Here is a 27,156-nt window from a genome sequence, read left to right on the forward strand (position 1 = left end):
GGTGTTCACTCCAGAAAACCTCGACAACAATATGAAAAACGAAACGAGTAGCAGTTGATTACATATGTAGGATGCGCCAGTCTTTCTAGACGGTCTGGGCACCCTCTCCTGGTTATCTCCATCATTTCTGCAGCCTGCTTTGAGGCACGGGGGACTGGAAGAGGCGTGCTTGCTCCTTTAAGAGGCTGTCCTTAAAGCCCAGAGGCTCGGCCCGCGACTGCTCCCCTTTCGCCCCCTCCCTCCCTTTTACACATTTCATTAAACTTTCAGCTCAACTTCCTCACTCACTCTGCAGTGAGCGATCAAGCCAGCAGCTTCTGCCGTTCCTCGCCTCTCCCTCCACCAGGAGATTGGTTTGGCTCTCATCTGTAAGTTTTGGGATTCCTGGAATGAGGAACTCAGGACTGGGGGGTGTTGGAGAGGAAAAAAAAGGAGAGATTTTCTTTCTCTCCTCTGGGACGCTGCTTTGCGTCCTAGAGGATGGAGCGCTTGGAAGAGGCAGGGCTGGGGGGGGGCAAGTGTGCAGAAGCTTTTAAATGCACGGAAGTTCGCCCTTTTGCCAACATGTCCTGGAGGCATGTTGACAACGAGAGGATTTCTTTCTTTTTTGGGGAGGGGGGTAGGAGGGAGGAACTGGTGGGACAGGCGTGAAATCCAGGGGGTTGGTGGCTCCACCTCAGTCCCACTCAGAGTAGACCCATCGAAAGGAATGGACCTTAGTGAGCCATGTCCGTTCACTTCAGAGGGTCTACTCTGAGTAGGATGCAAACTTGGAGCATGCCATCAATGCTGTCGTGATGATTGGGAGGTGAGCTCTGGGCATAGCGAAGTGTAAAAGAGAAATTATTCCAGCCGCTTCCTCAGAGCCAAAAGAAGCATTTTCTGTGATTGTTGGTCAGGCGATGCAGGGCACATTCTGGACGGACGGGCTTGCAAGCTCGTCCAGGTCTCTGCCAAAGTACCATCCCATTGATTGAGTTTAATACGGTTTACTCCCAGGTAGGTGCGCACAGGACTGCAGCCTTAAGGGCTAACTGGTTCTTAACTGGTTCTTGATTTTAAGCACAAACTGATTTCAAGCCTCGAAGTGTGAATACTGTTGATGTGATGTGAGCTCGGATGAGGAAGGAAAGTGGAAATGTCCATTTTTACCTTTGCATCATTTTTACGGGCTCATTTTTACCTTTGCATCAAGAACTGGTTTAAACTGCAATCCTATCTCACCCATACCTGGGAGGAGAGCCCATTGAACTCAGTGGGGTTTACTTCTGAGTAGACATGGTGAGGTTTGTGCTGTTAAACACAACCCTGTCCTCTTGCTTTATGGGATTGTGAACCCTTTGAGTCTTTTTTAATTCTCCTCTGACTGTTGCTGTCCCACATATTCTTCTAAATCTAAAAGTTTGCCATGCTTTTAAAATTGGAATTGGAGAGCTACGTTGATTGCATAGGGTATCTCCAGTTTTAGGGAGCAGAAAATGTGGGACAGCAGGAGTTGGAGGAGAACCCCACGTGGATGAGGGGTAGTCAAAGGAAACACAAGGGGTTCACTATCTATATTAAGGCCAAGGGACGCGGGTGGCGCTGTGGGTTAAACCTCAGAGCCTAGGACTTGCAGATCAGAAGGTTGGTGGTTTGAATCCCCGCAATGGGGTGAGCTCCTGTTGCTCGGTCCCTGCTCCTGCCAACCTTGCAGTTCGAAAGCACGTCAAAGTGCAAGTAGATAAATAGGTACCGCTCTGGCAGGAAGGTTAACGGCGTTTCTGTGCGCTGCTCTGGTTCACCAGAAGCGGCTTAGTCATGCTGGCCACATGACCCGAAAGCTGTATGCCAGCTCCCTCGGCCAATAAAGCGAGATGAGCGCCGCAACCCCAGAGTCGGCCACGACTGGACCTAATGGTCAGGGGTCCCTTTACCTTTACCTTTATGGATGGGCCCAATTTTGCATGTGAAATTGCCCAAACAGCTGGTAATGTTGAAGGGATGAAGACATGTAAAAGCAGAGGGAGCTACAAAGTGCATCTTTGAAAGGAAAGGAAGAATGCAACAGGCATGATTAAAGGTACTGTTAATGTGATCCCTTTACAGTTTCAACAAATATGTCCTGGGTAATCAAGGAAGACTTGTAACTTGCCAAACTGCAATATTTCATCACAATGCATATACTAAACTAACAGAGTTCATCACAGCTGATTTGCTATGAAATTCTTTGGATTATACCACCAGTCAGCTCAGATGAACTCTGCTAGTTTAGTATGTGCATTGTGATATGATTTTTAAGCAAACACAAGACCTGATGCCCTAGAAAAGGATGATCTCTCTCCTGGGATTCTATGTGAGGAGGACTGTGCACATATGCTTAACTGTGAAGTCAAACTGGGACTTTTCCCCATGTAGGTATGCAAAGGTTTCCATCCCTACTCCTTCTTGCTAGATGAGACCTGAAATTCTGGTCTATGTCTAAAGCCACTCCTGGAATCTACTGCCTCCCATAAATGGTTCATGGGGACTTTGAGCAGTTGGGAGATACCTTCTTTTGTAGAACATATCCGTGAATATTACTAAGTCTCCTTCCATTTCCCCGAGACTTAAAAAGACTCTGATTATAAATGGATTCTTATTGCCCATTGAAATGTGTATAAAGTGGGATAGAAATATATTAATTTTAAATAAGCAAATATATGTATTGGCTAGGATGTTGTGTTTGCTTTTGGTCCCAAATTCTTTCCTGCATTGACACCCTTAATTTTTAAAAAGTGGAATTGGAGGGGAGTGACTCTCAGAAACAGAGATTTGCTTTGCATACAGGAGGACCGAGGTTGAATCCCCAGCATCTGCAGGTAGGGCAGGGAATGTCCTCTCCCTGAAAGCCTGGAGAGCTGCTGCCAGTCAGTGTATACAGAATGGAGCTAGTTGAATGAATGGCCCAACATGTATTTTAATTGTATTTATTTATTGCAAGTAAATCCCAACTTTCCTCCAAGGAGCTCAAGGGGGTGCATATGGTTTCCCCCTCCTCATTTAATCCGCACAACAACCCTGTGGGGTAGGTTAGGCTGAGAGGCAGTGGTTGGCCCAAGGTCACCCAGTGTGCTCCATGACTGCGTGGGAATTCGAACCTAGGTTTCCCAGGTCCTAGTCCAGCACTCTAACAGTTACCCTTTGTTCCTAAGCCAACCTTTCTCAACCTGTGGGTCCCCAGATGTTGTTGAACTACGACTCCCATCACCCCTAGCTAGCAAGGCCAGAGCTCAGGGATGATGGGAGTTGTGAGTTGTGTTGTTGTTGTTGTTGTTTAGTCATTTAGTCAAACTCATGCTGGTAGCTTCGAGAACACTGTCCAACCATCTCGTCCTCTGTTGTCCCCTTCTCCTTGTGCCCTCCATCTTTCCCAACATCAGGGTCTTTTCCAGGGAGTCTTCTTTTCTCATGAGGTGGCCAAAGTACTGGAGCCTCAGCTTCAGGATCTGTCCTTCCAGCGAGCACTCAGGGCTGATTTCCTTCAGAATGGATGCGTTTGATCTTCTTGCAGTCCATGGGACTCTCAAGAGTTTCCTCCAGCACCATAATTCAAAAGCATCAATTCTTTGGCGATCAGCCTTCTTTATGGTCCAGCTCTCACTTCCATACATCACTACTGGGAAAATCACAGCTTTAACTATACGGACCTTTGTTGACAAGGTGATGTATGGGAGTTGTAGTCCAACAACATCTGGGGACCCACTGGTAGAGAACCGCTGTCAAGACCTAAGCACATGAAAATCTCATTGGGATGTAGTCCCTTTCAACCTTTTCCAGACGATTAACCCAAACATGCATCTGGAAACACTTTCCCAAAAGTTTGTTTGCTACTGGCAGTAGAGCTGCTGTTTCGACTCACCTTGGGGCAGGTTGCGACTGAGTAGGGTCACGCTCCCACAGCGGAAGACCAATGGAGGACTTCTTCCATAGTAACACTTTATATTGTCATTGTTATTTAATATATTGCTTTCCATATGTTGTCATTCTCTCTCCAATATCTTACCTTCCCCAACCCAGTTTAGAAGTATGCAAGCTACTTTGTCCTTTCTGCATCTGACAGCATAGATTCCTAGGTGAGCTTTACTTCCAGGGAAGTGGTTTTGATGACATCTCATAGGCTGCAGTGCAGACTCGGAAAGATGCTCCTTTGAAATTGCATGGGACTTATTTCTGAGTAACCTTCCTTTGGATTGGCCTGTGAAATATGGAAGCCTTGAGAAGATCTCTCAGTCTGTCTCAACTATAGGAAAGATGCAATGACTAACATCCACCTGACATGGATTTCAGCAGCTGAGATTTGAGCATATGTTGTACTTTCCTGCCGGTATCATTGCGGGCTTAAAACGCTTGACTTGGTTTGGACTATATCCAGCCAAGGGATGGGGTAGGAGTTTGGTTCCATTTGCATTCAGAGGCAAACTTGCTTAATTTGAACTTCCTGAAACAATACGTGACAATTACCGTATTTTTTGCTCTATAAGACTCACTTTTTCCCTCCTAAAAAGTAAGGGGAAATGTGTGTGCGTCTTATGGAGCAAATGCAGGCTGTACAGCTATCACAGAAGCCAGAACAGCAAGAGGGATTGCTGCCTTCACTGCGCAGCGACCCCTCTTGCTGTTCTGGCTTATGAGATTCAGAATATTTTTTTTTCTTGTTTTCCTCCTCCAAAAACTAGGTGCATCTTGTGGTCTGGTGCGTCTTATAGAGCGAAAAATACGGTATTTGCACTTCTTTGCAGTGCAGTTCCCCAGCCAAGAGTGACAAATATGCATAAAATCTGTCTATTGGTGAAGATAACATACCTGCATTGCAGAGATTTGGACTAGATCATGCTTGTGGTCCCTTTCCAGCCCTACAAGTCTGTGATTCTGTGATAGAATGCATTACGGTTGGGAAGGCTGCTTGCAAAAACCTGTCCTTTAGGCAAACTTGCATGAAAAAATAATGTATGTTAGGAGAAATTTCCAGGAAAGTGACAATGACTGTTCATGGGGACTGATGTGAAGATTCAGATTTAATATCAGAATATTGGGAAACTGAACAAGCCCAAAATTTATGGATTTGCCCTTCCCAAATGCAGCGTATCTAATTCAGGGCAAATGCCACCCCTCCCATTTAATTCTTCTTCCTTTTCAGTGATAATGGAAGATATGGCGGAACAAAAACTCGGTCTCCCTATCTGAAGTACAGCCCAAGAAGAATCAGCACAGATTCACACTGCGCAACTCACCCCTGTAGATGCTGTCCTTACAGGATAAAAAAACCACACACAGCGAATTCATCCAAGTTTTTGGATTGTTGTGTTTTAAAGGCACACCACAGCACACACCAAAAAATTATAATTGTTGATCTGGGCACAGAAGGTTTTTTGGGAAGGTCAGCATTACACTGAGATTTATGTAATCTGGTCTAATGGAGCAAGTATCATAATGGCTCAGTTTAGATGAGGGGGGGGGCAATTGTAAAGGAAATCCCCAGCTTGTTTAGGTAGGGAAAGGGGCTGGAAGAACAGTCAGCATTTTATGCAGGAAGAGGCTGTAAGGAGACCCATGTAAGCTTGGTGGAGAGATAGGGTCCTGGGGCAGTTTCCTGTAACAGGAGTTTTCCTTTCCCCCTATAAGCGAGTTTTTCTGGTGGGAATTAGGAAGCTCAAGAGAGAGATGAAAGAGAAGCCAGTGAAGAACAAAGAGGGGGCATTGTAAGAAGTGTTGGATTGAGTGAAGGGATAAATGATTCAATTGACAGCATATATAAACATCAAAATTACTCTGCCAGGTCAAGATAAGGTCTGTGTAATCTGACAGTGGCTAGCCCCATATGGTTCCAGAAACTGTTCAAGCAGGGCATGCCCATCCACTCTTTGTCATTAGCATTTTTGGATCTAAGGTACAGATTCTGTATATGAAGGTTCCACGTTTCACTTAAGTTACCCTCGAACAATAGGCATGCAGCTTCCTGGGCAAGATACGGCTTCTTATTTTGTAGCATGCCTCACTGGGTGCTTCACAGAAACACCTCTTCCCTGGTCTCTTTGGTGTCTGCCCCTTCAAAAAATGCAGAGCAAATTTGGCTCGGGGCAGAGTTAGGGTTGGACTGAGGACTCAGCTACATTAGTAAGAACAACAACATTTTGAATGCGTTATAAACATGCAACACCAGATGGCGACAGAGAGGGAAAAAAATTCTATGTGATTTTTACATAGAGTTTTTTTCTTTTGTTATAACAATTTAATTTCTGACTTACAGTCATACCTCATGTTATGTTTGCTTCATTTTCTGTTATTTCAAGTTACATCCCACGGCAACCTGGAAGTACCGGAAAGGGTAACTTCCGGGTTTCGCTGCTCGCACAAGCACAGAAGTGCTAAATCACGCTTCACACATGCACACAAGCGCCAAATCGTGCCGTGCACCTGTGCAGATACGGTGCTTCAGGTTGCACTCTTTTCATGTTGCAAACGGGCCTCCGGAATGGAGGTACCACTGTATTTATAGCGTTCCCCCCTGCTGTGTGTAGATCCACCCTAGGACTGGGGAACCTGGTTCAGAGCTTTGCTCAGCCAGGAAGCTCGCTACATACCCTTGGATCAGTCACTTTAACCAACCTTGCAAGGTTGTTGTAATAATAAATGGAAATGAGGAGACTCTTAAGCTTCTCGGAGGTAAAGCGGGATATAAATGTAAGAAATTAATAAAGACAGAAGGCTGGGGGAAATACCAAAAGGCAAACTCAAGGGAATGCAAGAAAACAGAACAATTTCTGTCAGTGGTGCTCAGCGTTGTGTTGTAGACGACACTCGGGTTATACAAAAGGTGATACATAAAAACTGAGTGGTGCTTCCTGCTGGCCTGGAGACTTCTTGATAACCTTGAGCCAGACTGCAGGGGTTCAAGTTGCCACAATGCTCACTGAATTTAGTACAGTGGTACCTCGGGTTACATACACTTCAGGTTACAGACTCCGCTAACCCAGAAATAGTGCTTCAGGTTAAGAACTTTGCTTCAGGATGAGAACAGAAATTGTGCTCTGGCGGCGCGGCAGCAGCAGGAGGCCCCATTAGCTAAAGTGGTGCTTCAGGTTAAGAACAGTTTCAGGTTAAGTACGGACCTCCGGAACAAATTAAGTACTTAACCCAAGTACCACTGTAGTCATTTCACACTGTGTTTCAAAATCACCCACCCTGTTCTTTTAAGACAAGTCCCGGCTAATCCTCTAAGTATGGAGGTTTGACTTGGAAACCCAATGTAGGCAGGATGCGGCTTCTGATTTTGTAGCGTACGCTTGTGCACCAGTGGGCTACAGGATGACTGCTGGTGTGGATGTGAGAAATAGATAAATTGAGGCTCCTGTGAGCCAGAAGCACAGATCCATCTGCCAACTGCACCTCACTGTGAATTGCTTGTCTGGTCTTTCGCTGTTGCTTTCAGTCCATCTCCACCAGAAGCGGGGAGAAATCCTGCCTCATTTCTTCATCCAATGGACCAATGTGTAAAGGCTCAGGGGTGCCTCTTCCATCCCCAGAGGAGGCTGCCCGTTGTCTCTCTGTACGATCCCCTGTTCTGAACGTGAAATTGTAGAGTTGAGACCTTGAAGGGAATCGAGACCAGTCCCTGCCAGTACAGGAAAACTGCTGCATCCCTGATAGGTGGCCATCTCATTCCCTGCTTCAGAACCTTTGCATGCTCGGAACAGAGATTTAGGCACAATCCTGATTCGATTTACAAAGGAACAAGCTCCTGCTTCACTCAATGGGGCATACTTCTGCGTAGGGATGCACAGGGAGATGTTATTAAGCAGCAGTGTCATTGAACTTGATGACACTTACTTTTGAGTAGTCATGCATTACGACATTGCTGTTGTGCAGAAATACAGGGTGGTACTCAACTATGTTTTACTTAGACTAGACCGAACGGGTTGCATTCCACTAAGTCCTATTCAAAGTAGACATTAATGAATCAAAGTTAGTCATGTCTATTAAGAGTTTTGTTTTTTTTGGAAGAGTTTTGGATTTGATATCCTGCCTTTCACTCCCCTTCAGGAGTCTCAAAGTGGCTAACAATCCCCTTTCCCTTCCTCCCCCACAACAAACACTCTGTGAGGTGAGTGGGGCTGAGAGACTTCAGAGAAGTGTGACTAGCCCAAGGTCACCCAGCAGCTGCATGTGGATGAGTGGGGAAGCGAACCCAGTTCACCAGATTACAAGTCCACCGCTCTTAACCACTACACCACACTGGCTCACTGGGTGTTCTGAGTAGGACCAGCGTTGAATACCACACAATGCCACACAATGTTCATTCTACATTCGTAAGGAATCAGTGACTTACCTGCCCTCTGGAACTTCCTGCCTATTGACATCAAGCAGCTACCTTCCCTGTATTCCTTTCAGCACATGCTAAAAATGCTTTTATTTAGGCAAGCTTACCCAGGCATATGTTTTAATCTGTAATTACAGATTACAGGTAGTTTTTAATTATTTTTTGATTCTCTCTCTCTCACACACTTGCATTTTAATTGTTTTAATGTTGCATTTTAATCTTGTTTTTAAGTTGTATTCATTCAACTCTTTTTTATTATTGGTTGTTAGCCACCCTGAGCCCAGCCTTGGCTGGGGAGGGCGGGGTATAAATAAATTATTATTATTATTATTATTATTATTATTATTATTATTATTATTATTATTATTTTACTTCGACTTCCAGCAATCATTTTAATGTCTATTTTATGTTTTCGGAAAACTGCTCAGAGGTTTCCTTTACAGTTCTGCAGTATTCTGATTTTGTTAGATAAAAATAAATTACTGATTCTCATTTTTTCACACCCTGAGAAGAAACCACTTTTGGCATATCAGTGGAAAAGAGCCACCAGTTTTAATTCAAAATCTTTTTTTGACCTGCCTGGGTATGCCTGCCTTAACGCCATTAACTCTGTGTTAAATGGACAGTTGTTAACAGCTACTAGGAGCAGCAACAAAATGTTGCAGTGTGGAGTGTTTCTGCGCAGGATGCCACCTACCCAAGCCCTCCTCTAGCATGCACTATTCCATTTCCCCTCCCTCCCAGTCCTCCTCCCCATCCAACAGACGGTCAGCATTCTGTGGCTACTTTGCACATTCAGCTCTTATTCAGGCGTTTCACTCCTTAGTGTCAGCCCCCACAAAATAATTATTTTGCACTTCTGCAAATCTCAGGGTTTCCCCAAACCTACCAACAACCATCCAGTAGTGATGTATGGAAGTGAGAGCTGGACCATAAAGAAGGCTGATCGCCGAAGAATTGATGCTTTTGAATTATGGTGCTGGAGGAGACTCTTGAGAGTCCCACGGACTGCAAGAAGATCAAACCTCTCCATTCTTCAGGAAATCAGCCCTGAGTGCTCACTGGAAGGACAGATCCTGAAGCTGAGGCTCCAAAACTTTGGCCACCTCATGAGAAGAGAAGACTCCCTGGAAAAGACCCTGATGTTGGGAAAGATGGAGGGCACAAGGAGAAGGGGACAACAGAGGAAGAGATGGTTGGACAGTGTTCTCGAAGCTACTAACACGAGTCTGACCAAACTGCAGGAGGCAGTGGAAGACAGGAGTGCCTAGCGTGCTCTGGTTCATGGGGTCACGAAGAGTCGGACACGACTAAACGACTAAACAACAACCAACAACCATCTCCTTGTCTGCAGTGCTGTTCCATTGACATATTACCTGCCTGGACCTCTGGATATTGGAAATGGAGGGAATGATTTGCTTAAATCTTTTGCCTGGTCTTCAAAATGTGATGGGTATGAGCTTGCTAGACTATGCTTTCATAGTGAGTAATTCAACAGGACAGATTTCCAGAAATAAGTGGTGGAGAGAGAGAGAGAGAGAAGATCAAACCACAATTAGAGCAGGACAAAGTGGAACATGCAAACAAAATATTTGCTTTAAACTGATTGCATTTTTAAATTGCTGTAGCCTGCCCAGGGACCTTGTGTTGAAGGGAGCATAAGCAATGAAATGATTAACGGTAGTATAAAAATAATGCGGTGTGGAGTGTTCTGAAGGAGTCAACTCCATTCTGTTTCCCCTCCTCGGTTTTCCATCCCTCTCTCACCCTTGGAAGTTTGTGGTCACTGAGCATGCTCAGACATCATTGAGCTATTTGGTTGTTTTTTTTAATTACTCCCATAGAATTTTTCACTCTCAATATTGCTTTGTCGTTGTTGGCATCTGTCTATCTTGGGAAACGATGGCAGATGAAATGGTTTGACTCTGGGAATAAAGTAAAACAGTCAAAGAGTTACAGTGCCTGCTGAGTCTTTTGAGATGGATGTGGGAGAGACATGTTTTGTTGCAGCTGGGGCAGATAAAGGAATCCGGTTTTGCTGCTATAGGTGCACGATGGTGTTTCTTCTCTCTGATGTTTTGACTTCTGCCAGTCATGGAGGGGTGGGGAGTCTCCTGAGCACCCCGCTACTGCCTCCTTATTTCCCGGTAGTTCCCATTGTTTCTAGTGGTTAGAGTGTCAGACTAGGACCTGAGAGACCAGGGTTTGGATCCCTACTCTGCCATGAACCTCACTGGCTGACCTTGGGCCAGTCACCATCTCTTGGTCTAACCTACCTTACAGGGTTGTTGTGAAGATGAAATGGGGAAGAGGAGAACCATGTGCACTACCTTGAAGTTCCTTGAAGAACCAGGTGGGGTATAAATGCACTACAGTGGTACCTCTGGTTACGTACTTAATTCGTTCCGGAGGTCTGTTCTTAACCTGAAACTGTTCTTAACTTGAAGCACCACTTTAGCTAATGGGGCCTCCTGCTGCCACTGCGCTGCCAGAGCACGATTTCTGTTCTCATCCTGAAGCAAAGTTCTTACCCCGAGGTATTATTTCTGGGTTAGCGGAGTCTGTAACCTGAAGCGTATGTAACCCGAGGTACCACTGTAAAAGATAAATACATAGCAATCATAACTCACGACCCGAGTTTGCTATCTTGCTGTGTGTGTTAACGATTGCAGACTTTAGCATCTCTTCAAAACATGCGTGGCTGAGACAGCAGCCTTAGATGCGGTGAGTTGGGAGCTTGAAAGCTGTTTCAGGATTATAATTGAAGATTATAATTTGGAAGACAATTTGATTTTTTTTTATTTTAGTTTTTTATTTTTATTGGATTGTGATTTGATATGTTAATTGGATGTTTTTTATTGGAAAATTAATAAACGCCCTAACAAAAAAGAAAGAAAGCTGTTTTATACCGAATCAGACTAAAGGCTCATGTAGCTCTGTTTTGGTACTACAACTCCCATCATCCCTAGCTAACAGGGCCAGTGGTCAGGGATGATGGGAATTGTAGTCCCAAAACAGCTGGAGGGCCAAGTTGGGCCATGCCTGGACACTGGCTGGCAGCAGCTCTCCAGGTTTTCAGGCAGGGAGTCATATCCCAGCCCAACCTGGAGATGCCAGGATCTCTCTCACTCGCAAAGCAGATGTTCTGCCACATCTGACCCACACCTGACCCTTTCTTTGAAAGCTTGAGTGTGTGGATTATCTGGTATGTGTGGCAATGATGGGAGAGGACTGGAAGAGGGGGGAGTTGCAAGCCCCCCTCCTTTTCCAAGCAGCAGCAGTGATGGTTTCAAATAGGTTGTAAATTTTTGTCTAAGCAGGGGGCCAAGAAGTCAAATTCCAGAGCTGAGGAGCAAGCAGGGAACTTTGTGGGTATCAAGTGCCCTCTGTTGGCCAGAGGGGAGCTTGCACAGACTTCTGTGATTCAGTCTAACCGTGTGCAAGTTTACGCATGTTTACTCCAAAGTAAGCTCTGCTGGTAACAACAGCAGCGAGAATATTGGTAGCCAGTTATTGGAAAGCAAATAATATCCCAACAAAAAGGGAATGGTTAAGTAAATTATGGGAGTTAGCAAAATTGACAGATTTAATAAGGCACAAATCCAAAACTACGGTATAGAAATAATGGGAATGCTTAAATGAATATTTACAACAGCAGGGCCCAAATACGAAAGTTTGGTTGTTCTTAGATTAACTTTGTGAAGAATATAGAGAACACAAAGATTTGATGGACTATGAAAGAACTCAAGGAAATTTCATTAATTATTTCTAAATTGTGAGTTATACGTACAAATTTGTATGTGCAAAATTTATGCAAGTGTTGTCTTTTTAAAATTTATTTCTCTCTCTCTCTCTCTCACTTTGTGTGTGTGCATTAACCAGTTTGCTAATTCCCTGCTCCCCTCCTTTGATGGACAGGCTTCTGTTTTGGAACTTCCCGCGAGTGATGCTTTTCCTGCTGGTTGTGATGCTGCTGCAGGCGAGCAGCTGCTACTGCGGCCTCCCTTTCTACAATGGTTTCTACTATGACCGGTTCATGAGTGACAAAGGAGAGGCTGACGAAGAAGGTAAGAAGTGGGGAGGGGGAAAAACAAAATAAAACAGCACCTGAAGATGGAGAACCTGAAGGAACTGGGCTGGGCTGGAAGGCTGTGGCAGACCCAGAAGATGTCAGGACCTGGAATAGCTCAGTTGGTCTGAAACATACTCGGAGTCGAGTGTGGATTTCATGCTCTTTATTCAGCTCATAGTAGTGAGGAATGAAAATCCCTCAAAATATCTGCTTTATATACATTATTTACACAATGGGTTGCACGTGATTGGCTAATTCTGGGATTCTCCTGTAGGCCAATCAGGTTGCGGATTCACTTCCACCTGGAGCTGGATTGGGTGGCTCCTGCGGACCAATCATACTGCTGCATTGTTCTAGGACCAATCAGCCTGCTGCATTCTGGACCCTATTTTTCTAGGACCAATCAGATTGCTGCATTCTGAATCCTATTGTTCTAGGATCAATCAGACGGCTGCATTTTGGATCCTATTCAACTCAGTACATAACATGGTCAAAGCACTAGACTCTTAATCTCAGGGTCATGGCTTTGAGCCCTACATTGGGCAAAAGATTCCTGCATTCAGGGGGGTTGAATCCTGGTCGCTTCCAACTCTACAATTCTATGATTCTATTCATACTTGTAGAGGCAATGTGTCTCTGATTGCCAGTTGCTGGGAAGGTTCCTTGACATAGACATCTAGTTGGCCACAGTGAGAATGCTGGACTAGGTGGGCTGTTTGACTGACCTAGCAGGAGTGTTCTTACTTTTACAGATGTGGAAAGCAGGCCATGAGAACCTAATCCCAGAGGAGGCTGCTCCATTGGGGCAAATGGAGCCCTATCCCAGCTGCCTCATTCTGCCCTCAGCCAATGTCCATCTTCCTGCCCTCTTATTTATAACCAGTCCAGGGCATGTCCCTGGCTATCAGTTTCCCTTTCTTAAGTTTCGCTGTTGCCTTTGTAGCACTCGGCAGGGAGGGCAAAACCGGAATGAGTTGACTCTGCTTGGCATTGCCTCTGGCGCCACCTACTGTTGGACTCCCTCCCTTCTGCCCTACCAGTCTTAATGGGCCCCTTGGATGTTTGGGTTGTGAATGCCATTGCCCATGTGGCATTCTAGTTTAGAATAATAAAAAAGTGGGTAAGGCGAGGAGAGACATGAATTTTACTATCTAATGAGATAATTGATCCATAAAATGAAAACAATAACCAATGTACTGTACTATAAAATAAATAAGACAGTATTGTAGATGATAGGACGCGGGTGGCGCTGTGGGTTAAAGCCTCAGCGCCTAGGACTTGCCGATCGAAAGGTCGGCGGTTCGAATCCCCGTGGCGGGGTGCGCTCCCGTCGTTCGGTCCCAGCGCCTGCCAACCTAGCAGTTCGAAAGCACCCCCAGGTGCAAGTAGATAAATAGGGACCGCTTTCTAGCGGGAAGGTAAACGGCGTTTCCGTGTGCTGCGCTGGCTCGCCAGATGCAGCTTGTCACGCTGGCCACGTGACCCGGAAGTGTCTGCGGACAGCGCTGGCCCCCGGCCTCTTAAGTGAGATGGGCGCACAACCCTAGAGTCTGTCAAGACTGGCCCATACGGGCAGGGGTACCTTTACCTTTTATTGTAGATGATAAAAATTAAAATTATTATTTTTTCTTACCTGCACTGATGGTAGTCATTGTTTTGATGGGGGGCTTTTATCCATTTCCGCAGTCACACAATCAGTCAATCAGTAGCTGAACTGGGTTCCGTACAGTCACAAAAACAAATTACAGTCATACCTCGGGTTGAATGTGCTTCGGGATGAGCGCATTCAAGTTGCACTCTGCGGCAACCCGGAAGTAACGGAGCACGTTACTTCCAGGTTTCGCCGCTTGCGCATGTGCAGACGCTCAAAATGACGCCACGCGCATGCGCAGAAGCAGCAAAAAGCGACGTGTGAGTGCGCAGACGTGCCATCGCTAGTTACGTTTGCTTCTAGATGCGAAAGGGGCTCCGGAATGGATCCCATTCGCATCTAGAGGTACCACTGTAATCGAAAATGCCTCAAAAACAAAAACGCAAAATAAATAGCAAAATCAAAAGTGCCAAACTTAATCCGTTCCAGAAGTCTGTTTGACTTTCAAAATGTTCGAAAATCAAGGCGCAGCTTCTGATTGGTGCAGGTGCCCCGGAAACAATAGCCGACAGCCGCATGTGACATTTGGCTTCCAAAAAATGTTTGAAAACCGGAACACTTACTTCTGGGTTTTTGGTGTCTGAGAACCAAGGCGTTTGAGTACCAAGGTGTTTGAGAACCAAGGTACCACTGTATTTCATACCCTGTTTTTCAACCCCTGCAGTTCAGTTCCGTGCTGTAAGGCTGATGGTCGAGACTTCCCCGGATGCCGTCTATGCCTACCGTGGCGCCAGCGCCATCCTGCCCTGCCGCTATCATTATGTGCCCAAGCTGGACATCCCGCGGAAGATCCGTGTCAAGTGGTCCAAGCTGCGAGAGGACAACACCAAAGATCAGGATGTGCTGGTGGCGTCTGGGTCGAAGCAACGGAGCTTTGGGGGGTTCCGGGGGCGCACGACCCTGCAGCAGGCGCCTGACCAGGAAGCGTCCCTGGTGATTGATGACTTGCGCCTGCATGATGCTGGCAAGTACCGCTGCGAGGTCATCGATGGCCTGGAAGATGAGAGCGCAGTTGTGGAGCTAGCGCTCCAAGGTGAGTAGGACGGTGCATCCAGTGGCTGTTTTAAAAATCATAACCCAACTTCAAACTAAATTCTGAAATATTCTGGATCGCGGTGGGGAGGAAGCTGAGGCCTGGGGCCAAATCCAGCCCTCCAAGCCTCTCTATCTAGTCCTCAGTACTCTCCCCAGGCCATGCTGCTGCCTCACTTTGGTTTGCACCTTCCAAGAGTGTTCTTGAATCCTGCCTTTTGCTTGCTTGTATGGAGGATAGACGCGGGTGGCGCTGTGGGTTAAACCACGGAGCCTAGGACTTGCTGATCAGAAGGTCGGCGGTTCGAATCCCCGCGATGGGGTGAGCTCCCATTGCTCGGCCCCTGCTCCTTCCAACCTAGCAGTTCGAAAGCACGTCAAAGTGCAAGTAGGTAAACAGCGGGAAGGTAAACGGCGTTTCCATGCGCTGCTCTGGTTTGCCAGAAGCGGCTTAGTCATGCTGGCCACATGACCCGGAAGCTGTACGCCGGCTCCCTCGGCCAGTAAAGCAAGATGAGCGCCGCAACCCCTTACTTTCCCGCCAGAGTGGTACCTATTTATCTACTTGCACTTTGACGTGCTTAATCTTCCATAAATACAGGGAAGCTTCTTCTCTGGTAAGGCTTAATGTTCTCCCCTCTAATCTATTCAATGGCAGATATAATAAAACCCCCAAAGAACAACGGATGCTGCCCGTTGCAACAATGCTGAAGGGGTATCTATCTTGCATGTACTTTTCTATTGTAGTTTTTCTTAAGGGACTGGGAAAGATCTAATATATCCTATTATTTGCTCCTCTGTGTGTCGTCGGATCACTTTGACTTATTGGGGCCCTGAAGCAGTTACAGAGCAAGTGGCAAAGTTCTTGAATACAGATATCATCATTAGACCTCTTTAACAATTGCTTGATGCATACATTCTCTCTCTCTCTGCAATCAGTTTAAAACAGATATTTTGTTTGCATGTTCCACTTTTTCCTGCTCTAATTGAGATCTGATCTCCCCCCATCCCCCCTCTCTCTCACACACAGTGTCTAATATTTTAATTTTGTGTTTTTAAAGCTGTATTATGTATACTTTAATTAATGCTATCATTTGTCATCGTCGACTGATTTTGCAATGTGTTAATGGTCTGTGGATCACGGAAAAAGAAACCAAGGTCCCCCACCACTATTTTAGATAATGCAACTTAAGCAGGTTGGCATATATTTCCTTTCTTAGCAGAAAAGAGTAGAACAAATGATTCAAACTGGAGATGGAGAGGAAGTGAAGAGAGAGGGACAGGATGGAAAAGCCAGAGATCTCAGAAGCCAGTTCTGCAGTAACTCTGTGCTGGGCTTTTAGTGTGGTTGCCCCTGTTCTCTGGAATACCATTCCTGTTGAAATAACAACCGACACTCGCCAGCTGTACTTTCTGGGAAGCAACTGAATAATAAAATAATAATAAATTTTATTTATATCCCGCCCTCCCCAGCCGAAGCCGGGCTCAGGGCAGCTAACAACAATAAAACAGTACAAAAGTACAACACAAACAACACTCTAAAATCATTCATTATAAAATTAATTAAATTCAAGCCACTGGCCACAATTGGGCCAGAGCTCCGCGAAGATTGCCGAGGGAGGGAGTCAGGCTGTGCCCTGGCCAAAGGCCTGGCAGAACAGCTCTGTCTTGCAGGCCCTGCGGAAAGATGTCAAGTCCTGCAGGGCCCTAGTCTCTTGTGACAGAGTGTTCCACCAGGTCGGAGCCACAGCCGAAAAAGCCCTGGCTCTCGTTGAGGCCAGGCTAACTTCTCTGTGGCCTGGGACCTTCAAGATGTTTTTATTTGAAGACCGTAAGTTTCTCTGTGGGGCATACCAGGAGAGGCTGTCCCGTAGGTACGAGGGTCCTAGGCCGTATAGGGCTTTAAAGGTTAAAACCAGCACCTTAAACCTGATCCTGTACTCCACCGGGAGCCAGTGCAGTTGATATAGCACCGGATGAATGTGATCTCGCAGCGAAGACCCCGTAAGGAGTCTCGCTGCAGCATTCTGCACCCGCTGGAGTTTCTGGGTCAGTCTTAAGGGCAGCCCCACATAGAGCGAGTTACAATAATCCAGTCTGGAGGTGACCGTCGCGTGGATCACAGTGGCTAGGTCACTTTTTTTGTTTTGTTCTGAAATGCTGAATGAATTGGTCTCGGCCGTGGGTGTCTACTTTGTCTTGTTTTTATTTACTTATTTAATTTATTTCATAAAATTTATACACTGCTTGATTGTGAAACAGCAACAACAACCAACCAAACCTCAAAGTGGCTTACAGAAAAAGATGAAACAGTAAAATTATCAATAAGCAGAATTAGCAACAATAATTAGAAGCTTTCACAAAATCAAGATAAACAATAAGCTAAAAACAGGTTTAAACACACACTAGCTTTCTAAATACCTGGGTGGGCTTAAAAAAAATCACTTGCTCTTTTTAACTGTTTTTTCCCCTGTTTTTATTATGATTTATACATAATCTTGGGACATATATGTGGAAGGTGATTAATAGCTCAGAAAAAAAATATCAAATCCCATACTTACACAGCACAATTGTTGTGATGGACGCTCCCCCATTTAACATTCTGATGCTAGACTGCCCAAACAACTTAATATTATGGATGCTTGACGAACCTTCCTAACCATCAGCAGCATGAGATAGAAGCCACAAAGCAGATGGCAAACTGAATGTTTCTGGATCACTCTCTCAAATTTTATTTGGAAACATGAATGAAACTGTTCATGACAGTAACCAGGATTTTTTTTTGGGTGGGGGGAGCTAAAGCTTTTTTTTTTAGGAAATCAAACTTTTTGAGCTTTTCTAGGGAAATCACAGGTAAAAATACCCTTTAAATAGGACATTTTGTGGGGCTGGCTTCTGCTAGCTGGGGGGGGGGGACCTCAGATAACTGAGTACTTTCAATGCTTTTCAATAATATTTGTGCCCCCCGGCTACACCCATGAAACTGTCCTTTTCCTGCTTCCTAATAAACAGGACTCCACCTTTGTGCAGGTAGAATCCTTGGGATTTGCTAAGAAGTCTGGAGGCAGTTACCAGAACTGCCAAGTATATACCTATTTCTGGCCACCAGAGGTCAGCAGTAGCCTGTCATTTTTCTCAGTTTTTTTTAAAAAATTCTTTCTTCTTTCATCCAAGATGAAAGGCTCTGTGGGAATACATTAAGCATTTTTCCCCTCCCCATGTGAGGAGCCCATCCTGTGATTATATATTTCTGTGATGCCAGGCAGTATGTTGTTTGACTAAATGGACTGAAAGATGAGCTTTTTCTCTTTTTAAAACCATTGTACTGTGTGGGTTCGCAATGAAGCCTACTTTAGCTTTGTTATTATAATGATTAATCAACCAACAAATTAGAACAAAGACCTACCTAGTTTTGCATCCCAGATCCCATAGTGGCAAACAAGAAGCTATAGGGGAACTCCTCGACATATCCAGGATTCGTCTGTCAAAAATAATGAACAAAAAAATCAGAACATCACTCTGCCCACCCCCCACCCCCCGGAGAAAAAAACCAAAAAACTCAACAACTTTTGTGTCTGGTTTTTCACTTTTTGAAATATGGCAACCCTATATGAGGGCAAATCCCTCTTTATCCATAAAGCTCACTAGTGGGGTAGGAGAGTTGAAAACAACGCCAATATATTTCACATCAAGACCCCTCCTGCTCTATATTTTGCTCTAGTAAGTTTAGTTTGGTCAGAACTGAGAATACACTTCCAGTTGTAGTCGTTTAGTCGTGTCCGACTCTTCGTGACCCCATGGACCAGAGCACGCCAGTCACTCTTGTCTTCCACTGCCTCCCACAGTTTGGTCAAACTCATGCTGGTAGCTTCGAGAACACTGTCCAACCATCTCGTCCTCTGTCGTCCCCTTCTCCTTGTGCCCTCCATCTTTCTCAGCATCAGGGTCTTTTCCAGGGAGTCTTCTCTTCTCATGAGGGGGCCAAAGTATTGGAGTCTCAGCTTCAGGATCTGTCCTTCCAGTGAGCACTCAGGGCTGATTTCCTACAGAATGGATAAGTTTGATCTTCTTGCAGTCCATGGGACTCTCAAGAGTCTCCTCCAGCACCACACTTCCAGAGTTAACACTAAATATATGACTTCTGGTGAATGAGCCACCATAGAGAGCCATGAAAATTTGTGTGTCAGTTTTTGTTTAGACTTATCCAAATGTTCTTATGTCACCAAAAGAAAGTGCGCAGCAATTCACAAGAAGCCAAAGGCCTTGTGTGCACCTCTCTTGGGGACAGAAACTCAGAGATACAATTCCCAGAGTTTCCTGGCAAGAGGGAGTGGTTGTTAAAACTGCTCTGGGGATTGGAGCTCTCAGAGGGCAATAGGCGCTGGGTGGCACTGTGGGTTAAACCACAGAGCCTAGGACTTGCCGATCAGAAGGTCGGCAGTTTGAATCCCTGTGACAGGGTAAGCTCCCGTTGCTCAGTCCCTGCTCCTGCCAACCTTGCAGTTCGAAAGCACGTCAAAGTGCAAGTAGATAAATAGGTACCGCTCCGGCGGGAAGGTAAACGGCGCTTCTGTGCGCTGCTCTGGTTCACCAGAAGCGGCTTAGTCATGCTGGTCACATGACCCAGAAGCTGTACGCCAGCTCCCTCGGCCAGTTAAGTGAGATGAGCGCCGCAACCCCAGAGGCGGCCACAACTGGACCTAATGGTCAGGGGTCCCTTTACCTTTTAACAACTCTCAGCACCCTTAACAAACGACACTTCCCAGGGAATCCATGACTGCTATAAATGTGTACTTCAGATGTTGCAGGCCTGCAGCTCCCAACATCCCTGTCAGGATGCTGTCAGCAGCTGCCGGCTGGTTGCCCAGGACAGAATAAAGACAAGGGAAAATTTCTTACAGTCCTTTCTTATTTCAAACTTTACACAGAGAGGCTCTAGAACCCAGCCTCTTGGATAATGGCGTTATCCCGAGTGAATCTCCACCCACTGCCTCTCCCACTTCCTCATTCGTCACTTCTATGGGTGCTGCAATGTGCTCTTTGAGCTCTTTGCTCTCCTACTTTTAAGGTTCGCCAGGTCCTGGGAGATGGAGGGTCTGGAATGCTTTCTGATGACAACGTGTCAGCCAGGTGTTGCTCTGGCTCTCCCAGCTTTCCCCCTCAGTGTGGTGTAGTGGTTAGGAGCGGTAGATTCGTAATCTGGGGAACCGGGTTCGCGTCTCCGCTCCTCCACCTGCAGCTCCTGGGTGACCTTGGGCCAGTCACACTTCTCTGAAGTCTCTCAGCCCCACTCACCTCACAGAGTGTTTGTTGTGGGGGAGGAAGGGAAAGGAGAATGTGAGCCGCTTTGAGACTCCTTCGGGTACTGATAAAGCGGGATATCAAATCCAAACTCCTCTTCTTCTTCATCTGCCTCTGAGCTGTGACTTCCCTCAAACCCCTGTTGTGAATCTATACTGTCTTCCTCTTCCTCCTCCCTGGAAAGGTCAGGATGGGTAGGCGGCCTCCATCATTCCTCCGCTGCCCAGTCCCTGACAACCCCTGACTGTTGGCCTAGCTGGCTGGGGCTGATGGGAGCTGGAGTCCAGCAAACTCTGAAGGCCATAGGTTCCTCACACTTCAGTAAGTGATCCTTCCTCCTGTACTCACTCAGCAACTTTCTTTTCCCCAGGGGTGGTGTTCCCTTACCAGCCTCAACGTGGGCGCTACAAGCTCAACTTCCATGAGGCCAAGAAGACCTGTGAGGACCAGGATGCCATGATGGCCTCCTTTGAGCAGCTCTTTAAGTCCTGGATGGAGGGCCTTGACTGGTGCAATGCAGGCTGGCTGACGGACGGCACAGCCCAGTACCCCATCACTGTGCCACGGGAGCCCTGTGGAGGCAAACACATGGCCCCTGGCCTCCGGAACTATGGAGAGCGCCACAAGAACCTCCATCATTTCGACGTCTTCTGTTTCTCTTCTGCTCTGAAAGGTCAGTTGTTCTCTGCCATCGTTCACCAGGCAGGCTACTTTAGAGGAGGGATGGGGAGATGGTGGGCCTGGGCATGTCATCTCTGGCCTGGCTGTATGTCCCCACTCTGGCGATTTCAGATTGACTACTTCCTCTTTCCATATGAACCTGCCCGGACCCTGAGATCATCTTCTGAGGCCCTCCTTCGTGTGCCCCCTCCTCGAGAGGTCTGGAAGGTGGCATCATGAAAATGGGCCTTCTCTGCAGTGGCTCCCCGTCTGTGGAATGCTCTCCCCAAGAAGGTTCGCCTGGTGCCTTCATTATACACCTTTAGCCGCCAGGCAAAAACATTCCTTTTCAACCAGGCCTTTGGTTGATCCGATTTAGATTCTCTACTCTTTTAAAATGTGTTTTTGTTGTTTTGGTGGGGGGCTATTGGGTTGTTGTTTTTATTTTTATTAGGTATTTTGTGGTTTTATATCTTTATATCTTTATTCTGTGAACTGCCCTGAGACCCCTGGGCGGTATATAAATTCAATAAATATAAATTCAATTTAATAATAATAATAATAATAATAATAATAATAATAATAATAATAATAATACTGTAATGCACCGGGCACGGGACTGCCTTTGAGGACTGCCGTTAGTTCAAACTACAGCCTCTAGGCCAGGCATAGGCAAACTTGGCCCTCCAGATGTTTTGGGACTACTATTCCCATCATCCCTGACCACTGGTCCTGTTAGCTAGGGATCATGGGAGTTGTAGTCCCACAACATCTGGAGGGCTGAGTTTGTCTATGCGTGCTCTAGGCTGCTGACTGGGACTTGATCCATCTAGCTTGGTTCTGTTTACTCTGACCTGCAGCCGCTCTCCTGAGTTACAAGCAACAGACCTTTCCGGCCAAGCTGGAGATGTCCTTGGTGTGGAACTTGGGACCTTTTAGATACAGCTAAATCTCTCATTCAGTTCAACATCACAAACCTTGTTATGCATTCTGCTACTCTTAGAGGCTCCCAGCCTGCAGAATCCCTACCCAAGATAAGTCTTGGTTGGCTCCCTCTCATCTGAGCTTTTAAAACCGTCACCTGGCTTTCAGCTGGGGTTGGAATTCATCTCACTCCTGTTGATTGTTTCACCCTGAGCTTCATTTTACGGTAGTTAATGGATTTAGGTAGCTTTCCTTTCGCTTTTGCATTTGATGGGTTTTAATGAAATGCTCTAAATGCAGTATGCTGCTTTGAGTATGCTTTTTATTCGTACTACAAAGAGCAATCATTAAAGGGAAGATGAGTTCTGGAGTCTAAATTCTCCGTTTAACTCCCTGTAACTGTTCATGGACTTTGGTACTGAAAAGCACAATTTGTGTTCCCCTAGGCTGTGTTTTCTCCTCTGTGTTGTGGTTGTCTTGATAACCCTGTCCTGCATGGGTTACCAGCATGGCTCTCACAGGCAGACATGTGCTCAAATAGGCTTACCTGACACCTTTAGGGTCTCCCCGCCCCCTTGTGTCAGGGACTGGACTGAGGAGGAACGGTGGGTACCATCCCCCCTTTCTCCTGAACCTTCCCAAGAACAGGAGGACAGTATAGATTTAGAACAGCGGTTTGCAGAAGGCTGTAGTTCAGAGGCTGCAGAGGGGAGAAACTGGGAAATTTTGGAAAAGGAACAGCAAGAAGAAGCACAAGGGGAGAGACAGCTGACAGACTCAATGTCTTTGGAAAGCATTCCTGATCCTCCCTTTCCCAGGACCAGGTGGGCATTGAGAGTAGTAGAACAGAGAGCTCAGAGGCAGAAAGCTCAGATTAGCCAACGCAGGGGTGACGTATAATAGGAGAGACGGAGGGGGTGGGACTTTACTTGGAGCAACGCCATTATTAGGGAAGACTGTATTCCTTCGTCTCTTCCTGCGAATATTAATAAATTACGTGGTAAGAACTTTTAATTGTTTCTCTGCTTCTTGGCAGCTACCGTGGGAGGGATCAGATTCTCCAAAGCTATAATTAGGTTTGAAAGAAGCAGAATCTTCTCTCCACAATATAATCTCCAAGAAAGAACAACATCCTTCTAAACTCCCCAATTAGGCTAGCAAAAAGCTAAGGCTAAAGGGTAACTAGGGAGTAGGGAAGGGAAGAAGAGGAGGAGTGAGAGCATATTTTTATTTGTTTGTTTTTATTTATTACATTTATGTATCACTTTTCCAAGGATCTCAAGGTGGTGTACATGGTTCCCCTCTTCCCCATTTCATCCTCACAACAGCCCTGTGAGGCAGGTTAGGCTAAGAGATGGTGGCCGGCCCAAGGTCACCCAGTGAGTGGAGATTCGAACCCTGCTCTCCTAGGTCCTAGTCCAACGTGCTAACCATTAGGCCACGCTGGCGTATGTCCTTGTGGTGCATGGGGGGCGCTTTGTGTAGTGTGGTGCATGCATGGTTGTAGCACATGTATAGCGCCCACAACATTTTCTCTGGCTTGCAAAAGACTGGTGACTCCTGCTTTACCATATGACCATTGTTTAGGGTCTGCAAACCCAAGGTGATAGCCAACACTAGTCCTAAAGGTAAAGGGACCCCTGACCATTAGGTCCAGTCGCGAACGACTCTGGGGTTGCGGTGCTCATCTTGCTTTATTGCCAAGGGAGCTGGCATACAGCTTCCGGGTCATGTGGCCAGCAGAATTAAGCTGCTTCTGGCAAACCAGAGCAGCGCACGGAAACGCTGTTTACCTTCCCGCCGGAGTGGTACCTATTTATCTACTTGCACTTCATGCTTTTGAACTGCTAGGTTGGCAGGAGCAGGGACCGAGCAATGGGAAGTCAGCCCCTCATGGGGATTCGAACCGCCGACCTTCTGATCGGCAAGCCCTAGGCTCTGTGGTTTAACCCACAGCGCCACCTGCGTCCCTATGCTAGTCCTAGATGGCTTTAAAAGAGGACTAAAGAAATTCATGGAGGAGAGGGCTATCGATGGCGACTAGCCATGTGGGATATGCTCTGGCTCCACAGTCGGAAGCAGCGATGCTTCTGAATGGCGGCTGCTGGAACCCACAGGAAGGGAGAGGACTTTGTGCTTGGGGTCATGCTTGTGGCCTCTGCTTGGCCATTGCAAGAAGAGGATGCTGGACTAGATGGACCATTGGCCTGACCCAACAGCCTTCTTACATAGTCAGATTAGACCCACTGAAATGAATGAACTCAGGGTAGTCATCCTCATTAACTTCAGTGAGTCATTTCTGAACAGAACTTAGCATTCAGTATAACCCCAAATAAACTAAACAGGAAGGAAAAAAGCAGGACATGTATCTGTAAGTGGGTGTCTTTTGGGATTTTCCTGCATTGCTCCGTAACTCTTTCTCTGCCCCCTCCCAACAGGAACGGTTTACTATCTGTCCGGCCGCGAGAAGCTCACCTTGGAGGAAGCCAAGCAAGCATGCCAGGACGATGGGGCTGAGATTGCCAAGGTGGGACAACTTTATTCTGCATGGAAGCTCTCTAATTTGGACCGTTGCGACGCCGGCTGGTTGGCTGATGCTAGTGTGCGCTACCCCATCACTTCACCCCGGCCCAACTGTGGTCCCCCGGAACCTGGGATCAGAAGCTTTGGCTTCCCCAAAGCTGGCAAGTTTGGAGTCTACTGTTACAAGATGAGCTGAAGGAAGGCCAATGTATGGACACTGTGCACCAATGGACAATATCCTTCTGTTGCCCACCTAGAGTTTATTATTTAAAGGGCCAGTCTCGGGGGGCAGTTTTAATTGTATGTTTTTTTTTGTCTGTGTCTCTTGGGCTTTGTTTTTTTTTTTACATTTTTGTAACAAAAGGGGAGGAATGCTGCACAGCCCCACAGAATAGCCTTGGAGTGGACTTGGTGCTGATTCTAAGATTCTTCCACTTCCATTGCCCGTCTAATCCAGTGGTAGAGAAACCCCTCCTGAGTTTTAGTGTTGTTTTTCTGTCTGGTCATCTGATTTCTGGAACGGGCTCAGGTTGAGATCTATGGATGAGATTGCAGAACTGTCTCGTGCTCAGCTAGGTCTGTACTGTGGTCGCTGCATCTTGCCAAAGGATTCCCAGTCCCGATGGGAGGTTCCCAGTAGTTACTAGAATAAGGTCTCCTCACCCCACAATGGCTTTGCCTCCTAGTAAATCCAGTGTTTACAGATTAGGATGGGGTGGGGAAACTCTCCAGCCTGAGGGCTATATTCAACCCTGGGCAGCCTCTTGTCAGTGCTGTGAAGGGCCAGAAGGAAAATATAGCTTTGTACAGTACATCTGTTTCGACATATGCACCTCTCTGTCTTCATTCCAGAGAAGCAAGAGACGTAATCAGAGTTCAGTGACACATTCCAGCAATGCAAAAACACTTGAGGGTGTGAAACAAGGCTGGGAAGGGGTGTGGCTTACAGAGAGGGGTGTGGCCTGGCAAGAGGGGGTGTGGCCATGAAAGGGACTGACTTCTGAGTAAGCATGCCTAGAATCAGATCACCATCAGGAGGGTCACAGGAGTCTACCTCTAGAGGTTGGAGATAAACACGCGCGCACACACACACACACACACCAAGTAGGACCTCTGGCAAGGGGTTCTTCCCCCTGTAGCAAGGTCCTGACCCTGCTGGTCATGCTGGTGCCTACTTTTGTTCAAAGAAAAAAAAGCAGGACAGGTGAATATAGTCTTTCATTTAATGTCTCTTTTTTGGGGGGGCCTGTAGAGCATACAAGTGGGACCTGCAGCAAAACATTGCAGTGTATCTTCACTTTGTAGGAATGTTCTAGTTCTTGTTGGCTAGCCATGCCCTCCTCCCACATCACAGGCACATAGGGAACTGCCTTTTATACCCTTACGTGAAACTACCTTGCCACTATTAAGGAAAGCTCTCTAAGTTGCCATACTTTGGCATCTGCGTGCTCTATTCTTGTGTGTACCTCACCTTTTGGTTTTGCTGTTCAAACTTGGGGGTTTCTCGGACGTTTGTGAATAAAACCCTTAAGAAAACCACCCAAGGAATTTGTGGGATATTGTTGCACTTTGTGTGTGTGTGGGGGGGGGGGGGAAGTGGCTCCCTGATTTGGAGGATCCGTTCAACAAACACTAAACAATGTTTTCAGGGCATGAGTGGAAGCTGCCAGATCTGGAAGTCCTCTTTCTACTGTTAGGGAAAGCTTTCGGAGCTGAAATAACACACACTGGTGAATGTATGCATCTGTGTGTGAAAGGGCGAGGGCGAGAGGGAGAGAACGAATATCTGGGATAGAAAGGGGTTTTTGAAAAGCGAAATGTATCAGGGAGGAGGAAGAACAGGAAGGAAATAGCGGTGTGGGGGTGTGGGTGCACATGCACGCGAGAGAGGCCACGAGCCTGGTGGAAGGCGCCCTGAATGAATTGCATTCATGTAGGCGCCAACAATTTAATCAAAAGCCCATGCTTACCTTTGCACAGCATATCAAAGAACTCTCTGCTTAAATATTTAATTAAAATCCAGCTCCCAACTCATGTAATGAATTCTAAAAAGTTTGCCACGGTTTGTTTGCCTCCTCCTTCTCTGTTAATAATGAAGCAAGCCTGACAGGGACATGTAAGTAATGAGCTCTGCAAAGACACAATGATGCTTAAGGTAGACAACCCAATGGGCACACTGCTCTTTTTGTTCATTCATGTGGCACACATGGGCCATAGACTCTGATGGAACCCCGAAAGAGGCAGTTGAGATAGCTGAGATGCACGTTTCCTTTATGGTAAGGTAAAAAAAGGTAAAGGACCCCTGGACAGTTAAGTCCATTCAAAGGCGACTATGGGGTTGCGGCGCTCATCTTGCTTTCAGGAGCTGGCATTGGCCAGCATGTGGTCATGTGGCCAGCATGACTAAACTGCTTTTGGTGTGACGGAACACCGTGACAGAAACCAGAGCGCACGGAAATGCCGTTTACCTTCCTGCTGCAGCAGCACCTATTTATCTACAGTGGTACCTCGGGTTAAGTACTTAATTCATTCCGGAGGTCCATTCTTAACCTGAAACTGTTCTTAACCTGAAGCACCATTTTAGCTAATGGGGCCTCCCACTGCTGCTGCGCCACCGGAGCACAATTTCTGTTCTCATCCTGAAGCAAAGTTCTT

General features: G+C 46.4%; 1 protein-coding gene across 1 annotated transcript; it reads left to right on the forward strand.

Annotated features, from left to right (window-relative positions):
- Window positions 1-234: 234 nt before the first annotated feature.
- HAPLN3 (hyaluronan and proteoglycan link protein 3) lies at window positions 235-26,040 on the forward strand. Its single transcript, XM_053365344.1, has 5 exons — window positions 235-368; window positions 12,257-12,405; window positions 14,726-15,094; window positions 20,765-21,067; window positions 24,417-26,040. The coding sequence occupies exons 2-5, from the start codon at window positions 12,285-12,287 to the stop codon at window positions 24,695-24,697; spliced, it is 1,074 nt and encodes a 357-aa protein (XP_053221319.1). The 5' UTR covers window positions 235-368; window positions 12,257-12,284; the 3' UTR covers window positions 24,698-26,040.
- Window positions 26,041-27,156: the final 1,116 nt, after the last annotated feature.

Source organism: Podarcis raffonei, chromosome 14 (assembly GCF_027172205.1).
Source record: "Podarcis raffonei isolate rPodRaf1 chromosome 14, rPodRaf1.pri, whole genome shotgun sequence".
NCBI classification, from domain to species: Eukaryota; Metazoa; Chordata; class Lepidosauria; order Squamata; family Lacertidae; genus Podarcis; species Podarcis raffonei.